At 42.1% G+C, this 12,587-nt stretch overlaps 1 protein-coding gene across 2 annotated transcripts; it reads left to right on the top strand.

Annotated features, from left to right (window-relative positions):
- Positions 1-9: 9 nt before the first annotated feature.
- On the top strand, positions 10-11,985 carry ints7 (integrator complex subunit 7). 2 transcript variants are annotated; one of them, XM_069173912.1, is made up of 20 exons: positions 10-191; positions 3,163-3,292; positions 3,928-4,074; positions 4,251-4,388; positions 4,493-4,539; positions 5,010-5,209; positions 5,389-5,505; positions 5,599-5,716; positions 5,870-6,004; positions 6,097-6,194; positions 7,168-7,407; positions 7,728-7,865; positions 7,954-8,160; positions 8,397-8,591; positions 9,077-9,180; positions 9,281-9,349; positions 9,819-9,951; positions 10,462-10,560; positions 11,249-11,434; positions 11,594-11,985. In XM_069173912.1, exons 1-20 carry the CDS (start codon positions 98-100, stop codon positions 11,873-11,875), a joined length of 2,877 nt encoding a protein of 958 aa, XP_069030013.1. In that variant the 5' UTR covers positions 10-97; the 3' UTR covers positions 11,876-11,985. The 2 variants fall into 2 exon arrangements, with proteins under 2 accessions (XP_069030013.1, XP_069030003.1); XM_069173902.1 differs by having other exon boundaries at positions 5,383-5,505.
- The last annotated feature ends 602 nt before the right edge of the window (positions 11,986-12,587 follow it).

The raw sequence follows: 12,587 nt of genomic DNA, 5'->3' as shown, positions 1-12,587 counted from the left end.
GATGTAGTTCCTGTATCCCTGCTGGTTCTCGTCTGTTCGACCGGTGAACTTTTAATGGAGAGTTTTGTATGAAGAGTAAAAAAACAACGAAACAACAATGTCGCTTTCAACAGCTCGTTCGTTCCTGTCAGAAGCTTGTTACGGAGAACAAGAGCTGGACGCGAACTCTGCTCTCATGGAGCTGGACAAAGGTGGCTAACGGGCGAGCTAACGAGTTAGCATGTGTCTCTGATTGTTCTGTGATGTGTGTTGTGTCACGTGTTAGATTGTACTGTGATGTGTGTCGTGTCACGTGTTAGATTGTACTGTGATGTGTGTCGTGTCACATGTTAGATTGTACTGTGATGTGTGTCGTGTCACATGTTAGATTGTACTGTGATGTGTGTCGTGTCACGTGTTAGATTGTACTGTGATGTGTGTCGTGTCACGTGTTAGATTGTACTGTGATGTGTGTCGTGTCACGTGTTAGATTGTACTGTGATGTGTGTCGTGTCACGTGTTAGATTGTTCTGTGATGTGTGTCGTGTCACGTGTTAGATTGTACTGTGATGTGTGTCGTGTCACGTGTTAGATTGTACTGTGATGTGTGTCGTGTCACATGTTAGATTGTACTGTGATGTGTGTCGTGTCACGTGTTAGATTGTACTGTGATGTGTGTCGTGTCACGTGTTAGATTGTACTGTGATGTGTGTCGTGTCACGTGTTAGATTGTACTGTGATGTGTGTCGTGTCACGTGTTAGATTGTTCTGTGATGTGTGTCGTGTCACATGTTAGATTGTACTGTGATGTGTGTTGTGTCACATGTTAGATTGTACTGTGATGTGTGTCGTGTCACATGTTAGATTGTACTGTGATGTGTGTCGTGTCACATGTTAGATTGTACTGTGATGTGTGTGTCGTGTCACATGTTAGATTGTACTGTGATGTGTGTCGTGTCACGTGTTAGATTGTACTGTGATGTGTGTCGTGTCACGTGTTAGATTGTACTGTGATGTGTGTCGTGTCACGTGTTAGATTGTACTGTGATGTGTGTCGTGTCACGTGTTAGATTGTACTGTGATGTGTGTCGTGTCACGTGTTAGATTGTACTGTGATGTGTGTCGTGTCACGTGTTAGATTGTACTGTGATGTGTGTCGTGTCACGTGTTAGATTGTACTGTGATGTGTGTCGTGTCATGCTAGATTGTACTGTGATGTGTGTCGTGTCACGTGTTAGATTGTACTGTGATGTGTGTCGTGTCACGTGTTAGATTGTACTGTGATGTGTGTCGTGTCACGTGTTAGATTGTACTGTGATGTGTGTCGTGTCACGTGTTAGATTGTACTGTGATGTGTGTCGTGTCACGTGTTAGATTGTACTGTGATGTGTGTTGTGTCACGTGTTAGATTGTACTGTGATGTGTGTCGTGTCACGTGTTAGATTGTACTGTGATGTGTGTCGTGTCACATCATGTTAGATTGTACTGTGATGTGTGTCGTGTCACGTGTTAGATTGTACTGTGATGTGTGTCGTGTCACATGTTAGATTGTACTGTGATGTGTGTCGTGTCACATGTTAGATTGTACTGTGATGTGTGTCGTGTCACATCATGTTAGATTGTACTGTGATGTGTGTCGTGTCACATGTTAGATTGTACTGTGATGTGTGTCGTGTCACATGTTAGATTGTACTGTGATGTGTGTCGTGTCACGTGTTAGATTGTACTGTGATGTGTGTTGTCACATGTTAGATTGTACTGTGATGTGTGTCGTGTCACATGTTAGATTGTACTGTGATGTGTGTCGTGTCACGTGTTAGATTGTACTGTGATGTGTGTCGTGTCACGTGTTAGATTGTACTGTGATGTGTGTCGTGTCATGCTAGATTGTACTGTGATGTGTGTCGTGTCACATGTGAGATTGTACTGTGATGTGTGTCGTGTCACGTGTTAGATTGTACTGTGATGTGTGTCGTGTCACATGTTAGATTGTACTGTGATGTGTGTCGTGTCACATGTTAGATTGTACTGTGATGTGTGTCGTGTCACATGTTAGATTGTACTGTGATGTGTGTCGTGTCACGTGTTAGATTGTACTGTGATGTGTGTCGTGTCACATGTTAGATTGTACTGTGATGTGTGTCGTGTCACATGTTAGATTGTACTGTGATGTGTGTCGTGTCACATGTTAGATTGTACTGTGATGTGTGTCGTGTCACATCATGTTAGATTGTACTGTGATGTGTGTCGTGTCACATGTTAGATTGTACTGTGATGTGTGTCGTGTCACATGTTAGATTGTACTGTGATGTGTGTCGTGTCACATCATGTTAGATTGTACTGTGATGTGTGTCGTGTCACATGTTAGATTGTACTGTGATGTGTGTCGTGTCACATGTTAGATTGTACTGTGATGTGTGTCGTGTCACATGTTAGATTGTACTGTGATGTGTGTTGTGTCACATGTTAGATTGTACTGTGATGTGTGTCGTGTCACATCATGTTAGATTGTACTGTGATGTGTGTTGTGTCACATGTTAGATTGTACTGTGATGTGTGTTGTGTCACATGTTAGATTGTACTGTGATGTGTGTCGTGTCACATCATGTTAGATTGTACTGTGATGTGTGTCGTGTCACATGTTAGATTGTACTGTGATGTGTGTCGTGTCACATCATGTTAGATTGTACTGTGATGTGTGTCGTGTCACATGTTAGATTGTACTGTGATGTGTGTCGTGTCACATGTTAGATTGTACTGTGATGTGTGTCGTGTCACGTGTTAGATTGTACTGTGATGTGTGTCGTGTCACGTGTTAGATTGTACTGTGATGTGTGTCGTGTCACGTGTTAGATTGTACTGTGATGTGTGTCGTGTCACGTGTTAGATTGTACTGTGATGTGTGTCGTGTCACGTGTTAGATTGTACTGTGATGTGTGTCGTGTCACGTGTTAGATTGTACTGTGATGTGTGTCGTGTCACATGTTAGATTGTACTGTGATGTGTGTCGTGTCACATCATGTTAGATTGTACTGTGATGTGTGTCGTGTCACATGTTAGATTGTACTGTGATGTGTGTCGTGTCACATGTTAGATTGTACTGTGATGTGTGTCGTGTCACATCATGTTAGATTGAATGGAAGCGACCTGCTTTTTAACATTTCACTGGTTCTTTGCTTCCAGGGTTGCGGTCGGGGAAGCTCGGGGAGCAGTGCGAGGCTGTGGTGTTGTTCCCCAAACTCTTCCAGAAGTACCCTTTTCCCATCCTCATCAACTCTGCGTTTCTCAAACTAGCAGACATCTTCAGACTTGGGTAATGGCTGGTTAACGGATTCTCTTTTTTAATTCTTTTCTTTTTTATTGTCATTTCACATGTTAATAGCCACACCTAACCCAAACTAACACAGTCTGCTCCCAGATTATAGCAGTAATGTAATAAATCCAGATGATTTAAGGAGAGGGTAAGTATTGGACACACCCCACAATCATCTGGACCAACCTCAATCATTCAGACATTATGTGTATAACACCTTTTGTACATGATAGTGCAGTTCAAAGAGATTTATTTATGACAGACATCCTGATAATAATACAGTACAAATATAAATAGTCAAACAATTTGAGACCAATGAAAAAAGACCAACGTGAAACACTTTGAAACAAACCTGACAACTGTAACTTTATTTGAGTTTAGATTTTTTTACAATACTGTTTATTACACAACAAAGTGTGCCTAATAAACTGCTCATGGTACATTAGTAAAACAACATGTTACAGCTGCTGCTTTGTGCATCTAATGTAATCATAACTTATTTTAAGATGTTGGTCAGACATAGAAACTAATTCAAAGATACTTTACACAATTTTCTCAGCATTTTAAAGCATTAAAGATGTATAAGTTCTACTGTGCCACAAACATCACGCGTCTTTTTTTTGTTTCTTATTTAGCAACAACTTCCTGCGTCTCTGTGTGCTGAAAGTAACCCAACAGAGTGAGAAACATCTGGAGAAGATCCTCAACGTGGACGAATTTGTTAAAAGGGTGTTTTCGGTCATCCATAGCAACGACCCTGTGGCCCGAGCCATCACTCTGAGGTAATAACGTGCAATGGAAATGGGAAACAGCTGCACATCATGCCAGTTGGCATGGGATTCATGCCATAACATTTGAATAAATGAGTCATATACGCTTGCCAACTTCCAGCTCTTCCCACTCATCCAAGATTTAAAAGGAAAAAAATCCCCCTGTTGTTCATTCATCTTCTGTTCAGGATGCTTGGTAGTTTGGCCTCCATCATCCCAGAGAGGAAAAATGCCCACCACAGTATTCGCCAAAGCCTGGACTCTCATGACAACGTGGAAGTGGAGGCAGCCATCTTTGCTGCTGCAAGTTTCTCTGCACAGTCAAAGTAAGAAAACTCACGACTACAACTGAGCTGTAATGAACATATATGAGATGCTGTTTTGCACAGTTTAAATCTGATATTAATTTCTCACTGTTTTTAATTTTCAGAGACTTTGCAGCCGGAATTTGCAACAAAGTCAGTGAGATGATTCAAGGTAAAATGTTTATTGTGGACTAAAAATGTCACTGTTCACAACATCTCTCCTGATAACCTCCTCTCCATTTTCATTATACAAATAACAATAATAATATTTGGTAAATATTCCACACAACTATTTAGATACTTGAATGTAAACTTAAACTGGTGGATCAGTGTTTCTACTGAGGTCATTTGGAGAACAACTTATTTAGTTTGCTCACTCGACGAAGTACAGCCGTTAAAAATGGGTAATTCATGAAAAAAAACATGTAACATTGAACATGCTGCATGCCGAAATACTAATTGAAAGAATGTATGAAAATCTGCATATTGTACCTTTGTCCTACAAAGAGACACTAAATACAAATCCAAACATAACTGTTGTCCTTCTATGTTATCCAGAAGGACAACATAGGTGTCAGTTTGTGCACAAATGGTCTTTTACATTGAGTTTCCACTCCTCTTTGATGTGCGCTTCGACCTCAGGTTTAGACACTCCAGTTGAACTGAAGCTGAAGTTGATCCCGATGCTGCAGCACATGCATCACAATGCGAGCTTGGCTTCCAGCAGCAGAGAGCTCCTGCAGCACCTGGTGAACTCGTACCCCTCCACCCCCATGGTCATCGTCTCGCTGCACACCTTCACCCAGCTGGCTGCGTCTTCCCTCATCGACATCCCCAAGCAGGTAGTGCCGTGTCGCTAACGGAGCGGTGCCTCGTTGTAAATATTAGCTGTCGTGTTTTGTCTCAACAAGAGACTGAGAAATATATCTATCAAACTATTTAACAATTAATTATTAATGCACCTTAAAACAAAATCCAAACAATCGGCTTTTGGTTTGATTCCTTATTTGTACAGTTACAGCTCCTCCTTCAATACCTGAAAGATGATCCAAGACAAGCTGTGAAGAGACTCGCAATCAATGACTTAAAGCTCCTGGCTAAAAAGGCTCCTCACCTGTGGATCAGAGAAAACACTCAGGTAAAGGTGCTCACAGTTTCATTGCAGGATTGTCTTGATGTTGATTTAAAATCGATGTCATCTACTGTTTTTTTTGTTGTTTTCCCTCTTCAGACCCTGTGTGAGTGTGCCCTGACCATCCCTTACGACAGTTTGAAGCTGGGGATGTTGGCTGTCCTTTCCACCCTCTCTGGAACGATTGCAATCAAACAGTATTTCAGTAATGCATCGGGTAATGTCCACTTTTAAATCAGTGTGTGTCTGTGTCTTTTTGTGTGGGCTGATTTTATCCCAGGGAGCCAGGCTTCTTATGCAGATTTTCACCGCTGTTATTTGTTATCTAAAAAACGGAACAAATCTGGATTCTGTAAAACTTCCTTCTCAGGTGGCTCTTCGGTTCCCCCCCGGCTCACTGACCTGGTTAAACTGGCACAAGAATGCTGTTACCACAGCAACCTGGCAGTGGCTGCTCACGGGATCATAGTGCTCTCCAACATTGCAATTTCCTGTCCAGAAAAAGGTTAGTTACAGCGGGAGATAGCATGTTTCAGACTCACTCTTTGCTGTTGTGTGCCTCTGCTCAGTGCCGCTGTGTGTGTTTCCTCTCCTCAGATATAGTCCAGTTGGAGCAGGACACCGTTTTGGGGGTGGAGTCCCTTCTGATGCTTTGCAGTCAGGACAGCAGCCCCAGCGCACAGGCCACACTCAAAGTAAGACAACGTTATAGTCCACAAGGTTGATTGAAAACATCAGGATTACAGGATACATTAATACTTTTTTTTTTGGTACCAACGATTTATTTTACCATATGATATAGAAAACTCTCATCTTCTGTAAGCTCCCCTCCAGATCTGAACAAAATCAAACACCTGAATATCAAGATTGCAACGATATTGTGGGGATGACTTTTGATACAGTCACAAAACATTTGCACAATGAAATCCTTTATAAATAATATTAGTACTGTAGATATATTGATTAAAAGCACAAAGGTAAATAATATTACAGCTAGAAGAGTCACGTCAGTTTAGAAAATTGCATTACTTTACTGTAATGAAAGTTTTACACCCAAGAAAAGACAACACATGTAACAGGTCACAATATTACGGTATCCAAAATCTAAGACAATATCTCGTCTCATATCACAGTATTGATATAATATTGATATATATCACCCCGCCCTTCTGTCATCAAATGCCTGGTCAGATTTGTAGTTGTGTTTGCATATTCTTTAATCAGATAGTTTCTGATTTAAATCAGAATGTTAGCTATTTTAGATCTACATTTATTTTTTAAAAAGTTGTGTGAATATTTGTGTTCAGAAAACATACTTTTTTTTTTTTTTAGAAGTTTTGCTAAATTTAAGAGGTCTTTGCTGAAAAATACAAAGAAAACCCCAATTAAAGCTGGTACCAAGCCCGAGTCAGGGAAGGTACCATGCTTACTGTTTAAAAAAAAGAACTTTTCCTGGGGCTGTGCAAAATGCCCCTTTTTTACTTTTAAGATATGTAAACATGTCGAGCTCTGTTTACAGAAGTTAAAGTTATTTTGGGAGCATTTCTCAATCGGAAGATGAAATGTCATAAATCACCTAACTAACACATACCTCTCATGGCATCCACATCATCAGCCGACCCTCATCTACATTTTGAGTAACACCATCTTACTGCTTCCTCATCGTAGACCGCCCTCACCTCGTTGGTTAAGCTGCTGAAAAGTCGACACCATCTCAGCCAATCGGCAGTGGAGTTCCTGCTCGGCCAGCTCCACTTGTCCTGCGACTCCTCTCGCGTTCTCATGTGCCACGCTCTGGCAGCCATCGCCACCCACCTGCCCGTGCTGGGAGACGGCATGCTGGGAGATCTGGTGGATCTCTACCGAGTGGCCAGTCACTCCTCCACCGACAAGCAGCAAGAGCTTCTGGTGAGAGATGGTGCACGAGTCTCACGTCAGCTGGTGGTTAGACAGTAAACAACAGTTAAATGCAGCTTTTATGTTTTAAGATGATCCATAAGAGACTCACAACAGCATTTACGAAATTTTTAAGTGGTACCGATGATTATATTATGTCTACTTTCTACTTGAAAATCAACCTACATATGCAAATGCTTTTTCTTTTTCAATTAGACGTGCAGCTTGTCCTTTTGTATTTAGGCCATACATTACTTCAAACCCGCAAAAATGTCACTTACCCCACTACACTTCACTACAATTGCTATTGTACATCCCTGTGATTGATGCAGGTTTCCTTGGCAACAGTGATTTTTGTTGCTAGCCAGTCGTCTCTGTCAGCTGAAGTGAAGACCGTCATCAAGCAGCAGCTGGAGAACGTTGCAAATGGCTGGACGGTGTATCGCATCGCACGGCAAGCCTCCCGCATGGTGAGCACACTTCTGAATCGGGATGGCGTCACAAAGGGACGTAAAACACCTGAAACAAGATGGTCAAATTGTTATCGTTAATCTGCAGGGGTGCCACGAGTTCTCCAGCGAGCTGTACCAGTGTTTGCGGACTCGTGTGGCGTCGGAGCACTTCTACTTCTGGTTGAACAGCCTGAAGGAGTTTTCTCAGGCCGAGCAGTGCTTGAGTCACGTGGAGGACGGAGACTACAGCGAAGCCATGAGCGCCATCGCCGAGGCCCTGCGCTCCTACCAGAAGGGCATCGCCTCCCTCACAGTCAGTTAAGCTGCCAGGCATTTGCGTTTACTTCCACCAGTGACAGAATGCTTCGAGCCACTGAGGGCCAGTTCGTAGACTGGTGCTATCGAAGCCAGTTCCACAGCATCCCGTTTTGCTAACGACTAAACTCACCGAACACTCGACCGTATCTTGTTAGGTCGACTCAACAAGACCCGTGGAAGTATTTAACTGTAGTGTCTATGTGCCTTTATCTAATTAATCCCTCCCTGCAGGCTGCCAGCACTCCTCTGAGCCCACTCACATTCCAATGCGAGTTCATTAAGCTGCGGATCGACACCCTGCAAGCCCTGTCGCAGCTCATCTGTACCTGCAACAGCCTGAAAACCAGCCCGCCTCCTGCCATCGCCACCACCATCGCCCTCACCTCAGGCAACGAGCTGCAGCGCTGCGGCCGCATCTCGATGCAGGTAAAGTGCTGAAGTTTGGGCTTTTTGTTGTAGGTCATTGTCGTGGAAATGCTTTTTGTTAATGTCTTATAAATCACCACACTTAACCAAACTGCAACAGCTTGTGAATCATAATAAGTGAAACAGCATTTTGTTTTTTAATTCGGACCTAAACTGAATGCGAGGAAATGAGATGATAATGGCACAACTCTCTGATTTCAGCTGAGGTACATACGCTGTAAACATCGTGCAGTATTGGGACGCGACAAGTGAAAATTCAGAAGCAGCAGAAAGAATCATTGTGCTGCTATTTTAATCTGGCAGCTGTATGCATTTTTGTTTTGTTCGAATGTTTTCTTTTTTGCTGCCTTGTCATGTCCTGTTATGTCCTTTTTTTTTTAAACAGTCACACACTATGTAGTTGAGCAGCATGTGTGCGTCCAAGAGGAATAAATGTGCTCTGATGTGGTAAATCGTGAGGTCACTGTCGTTTGTCTTTTCTCCAGATGAAGGTCTGCATGGATGAGTTCAGAAGTCTCGCTGCTCGCTACGCTGACTTACACCAGTCGTCCTTCGATGCTGATTATGCCACCCATCGCAATGTGGAGTTGTATCCTTAAACACGCCTTAGTCACATCACTCTTTTGTTGTTTTTTTGGACATTCTTGTTTTCTCTTCTCTATTTAGGTTTTCCTTAACTGTCTGTCCAGACAACAACAGAGCTGTTTGCTCGTCTCTCATGTCATTGAAGCTTTGATACTGGACCCGCAGGCAGCCAGGTGAGAGCTGCTGTCACTGTAAAGAAAAATAAGATTTCTATGGATTTGATTTAGGAAAATAAATTCATCTGCAATTCGGGTTGTGTTTTGTTTCTAAACATCTGGCAAAACTTCTGTGCAGCAAAATAACTTCAAAATCTTTTTTAGCTCTCATGAGTAGAAGCTGATTCTCTGTGGCAGACTGTCAGCAAAGTGTATATGCATCATATTGAGTTTATGAAGGAATGCAATCACGCTTCGGGCCGGCTACAGCGTGACGAATGGATGTAGCTTTTGTAAGCCGCAGATAGACGACACAGTAATGAAAATAAATGCGCCTTATTTAATTTGATAAAAAGCTTCTTCACTGTAACCTGGACTTGTGTGTTTTGTATTGAAAGTGCTTCACTATAACACACATCCCCCCCGGAGGCATTCTGCTGGCAGACGTTTGTAACATATTGTCTCTCTCTCCGTTCCTGTAATCTAGTTTTCAGGAGTACGGCACCCTGGGGTCGGTCCAGACGGAGAGCGAATATGAGCGACGGATGATGTCAGTCTTCAACCGTGTGCTGGAAGAAGTGGAGGGTCTCACTAAGAAACACCCGCCTGTTTCACACCTGGTGAGATTAACAGTGATTTGGTACTGCGGTTTACACTTGTGCTGCAGGTTGTCCAGACTGAAAAATGTATTGGTTCTGTCAAATGCGTGTTACAGATGTAGTGCGTTTGTTGAGCGAAGCTTCTTCTACTTCTACACTTCTTCTTGTTCTTTTGTGTGTTTGTCCTTCAATTCTGTTTATTTTACATAGTTTGTAGACTCCTATGTACTTAAATATACGTTCATATACACAATATTTCATGCCATTAACGCTCTTCGCATTCAAATTTGAATATACATCTCAACTGGACATTGACACTATTCTTCTCAACCGTGACACATTATTCTGTGTGTTTTGTAATAATAGCTCTAACAATGCTTCAATGCTGCCCTCTTGGTCAGGTGGTTTTTTTGTTGTTGTTTTTTTTTTAAATCCCAACAGCACCCAGGTTCAATAAATAAAGACAACCAAAATTGTAAATGGGGGCAGTAAAATAATTTCAGTGATGTAAAAGTCATGTTTGTGTTTCAGCACACAGGTTGTCTCTGTGACGCTGTCATAGCTTTGCTGAAGGTGCCGCTGTCTTTCCAGAGATATTTCTTCCAAAAGCTCCAGTCAACCAGCATCAAGGTAACTCATTTAATCACTTTAAAGAGAAAAGCACAACAAAAAATATGCACAATCACAACGGGTAAAGGAGAACCTAAAACAGTCACAGCATTACTCACAAGTAAATGCACTGTTGAATATGTTTAATGCAGGGAGCCGGTAAACATAAAAACTTGAAACAAGGAAAAATCTGCCTGCCAGCACCTCTAAAGATCACTAATTAACATTTTATGTAAGAAATGACTATCTGTGATTTCTCTTGGATTATGTGATGGATTATTTCTTGGCTGGGCTTCAGCGTGAATAGCCAAGAAACAGTCCAACCAATAGTCCACTTTAAAAGAAATACGTGAAACTGGTATAAAGCTGCTCAACTTACTGGTAACTGTCAGCAAAGCAGTGAAAAGTGGCTTCTTTTTTTTTTTACCACTTTAACGTTGATGATCTCTTCAGCACAATGCACACTTTCTCTCATGATGGACTGATGTGCAGGTAGCCATGGTTACCAGATATCAGCAGCTCACTTTGTGCCAAGAGAGAAGACAACAAACCGTTTATAAGTCTTAGTATCTGTTTTTGTTTGGCTGTGTTTATTCATGTTGGGATACAGTGCAGCTGAGGCTGCGAAGGGAAAACGAGTGACTCGTTCTTTTAGAGGACATCCTTTCAGTTCTCAACGTTTATCCAGGAATGTGCTTCATTGTTTCAGCTTGCCCTCTCTCCATCCCCACGAACACCGACTGAGCCAATCCCAGTGCAGAACAGTCAGCAGCTGACTCTGAAGGTGGAGGGTGTGGTGCAACACGGTTCGACCCCGGGACTCTTCCGGAAGATCCAATCTGTCTGTCTTAATGTCACCTCAGTTCTCCAGAGCAAGACCGGGCCTGACTACAAGGTATGTTGGCTTCATCTTTGTTTTTTGGTCAGATGAAAAAAATGTCTCAGCCTTTCTACTGTGTTCTTATTATTAATTCTCCTAAGTATATCTTTTTTTTTTTAGTCTTCATCGATATAAGCAAACACACATTCCACGTTTTTATTCGTCACTTTTCAGATTCCACTAGATGCTAAAACAAATGAGATCGAGCAGCGCGTAGAACCACACAACGACTACTTCAGCACCCAGTTCTTGCTGAATTTCTCCATCCTGGGCACTCACACCGTCACTGTGGAGGCCTCTGTGGTGGATGAGAGCGGCATCGAGTGGAAGACGGGGCCCAAGACGACGGTGTCGGTCAAGTCTCTGGAGGATCCTTACTCCCAGCAGCTCCGCCACCAGCTGCAGCAGGGAGGAGCTCAGCCGGCCCCACAGAGGGGCGCGTACACTCGCTTCTAGTGAACAAATGCCCGTGCAGTGCTTTCAACTTGTGTACTTGATCTGCTTGGTTTTGTAGAGACTGAATATGTAAATATTTTTTCAATGATTAAAAGAACTTATTGCAGGCATTTCAGTGTGCAGTCTATCAAAGGCAGCACGTTATTGGACATCTGTATAACCTGAAGGAGTGATTCTCAACATAGTCAGCCACAAATATGTTTTAAACTTTCTATCCACATATCTGTAGTATTTTATGCTCGTAATAATTTGTTAGCCATTGTAGTACTGAACGTCCTTGGATTTATCACGTCATTTCTTCTTTATGAATGCTATAACCCAGAGAGCCATTAGGGGGCAGACCTTAGTCATTAACTGATCATCATAGTCGGAGAACTCTCAAATCTCTGGTGTTGACTCCAGACTTGTCTTAATCACAATGTGATCAGCATTTAACAGTTTTTAACTAGATAATTATATTTACATGGCAAATCAATGTTTTTAATCAAAATTTATTTCATCCTGAATCACTTTTTTTTTCTAAGAAGATGTGATGAGCTTTGACCTACAGCATGGATCAAATAGCTCGGGCTATTTTTGACATAAAGTGAAGTAAATACATTGATTTTAACGGTGAAGCCCCGCACCCACACTGATGATGTCATCTAAAAAAAATAACTTGCAGAAAGAGATGAGTCCGGATGATTTAAGACGAAGTCAAAATATCTGGTCG

This window comes from Embiotoca jacksoni, unplaced genomic scaffold (genome assembly GCF_022577435.1).
Source record: "Embiotoca jacksoni isolate LCO1_2020_lvr unplaced genomic scaffold, fEmbJac1.0.p SCAF_101, whole genome shotgun sequence".
Classification (NCBI taxonomy): domain Eukaryota; kingdom Metazoa; phylum Chordata; class Actinopteri; family Embiotocidae; genus Embiotoca; species Embiotoca jacksoni.
The sequence above is the reverse complement of the archived record's forward strand: the minus strand, read 5'-3'. Positions and strand labels throughout refer to the sequence as shown.

Coding starts and splice junctions, on each gene's coding strand:
- ints7 (XM_069173902.1), top strand. CDS start 98: ATGTCGCTTTCAACAGCTCGTTCGTTCCTGTCAGAAGCTTGTTACGGA. Junction 3,293..3,927: donor GCAGACATCTTCAGACTTGG/GTAATGGCTGGT, acceptor TTTCTTATTTAG/CAACAACTTCCTGCGTCTCT. Junction 5,210..5,382: donor TCATCGACATCCCCAAGCAG/GTAGTGCCGTGT, acceptor TTATTTGTACAG/TTACAGCTCCTCCTTCAATA.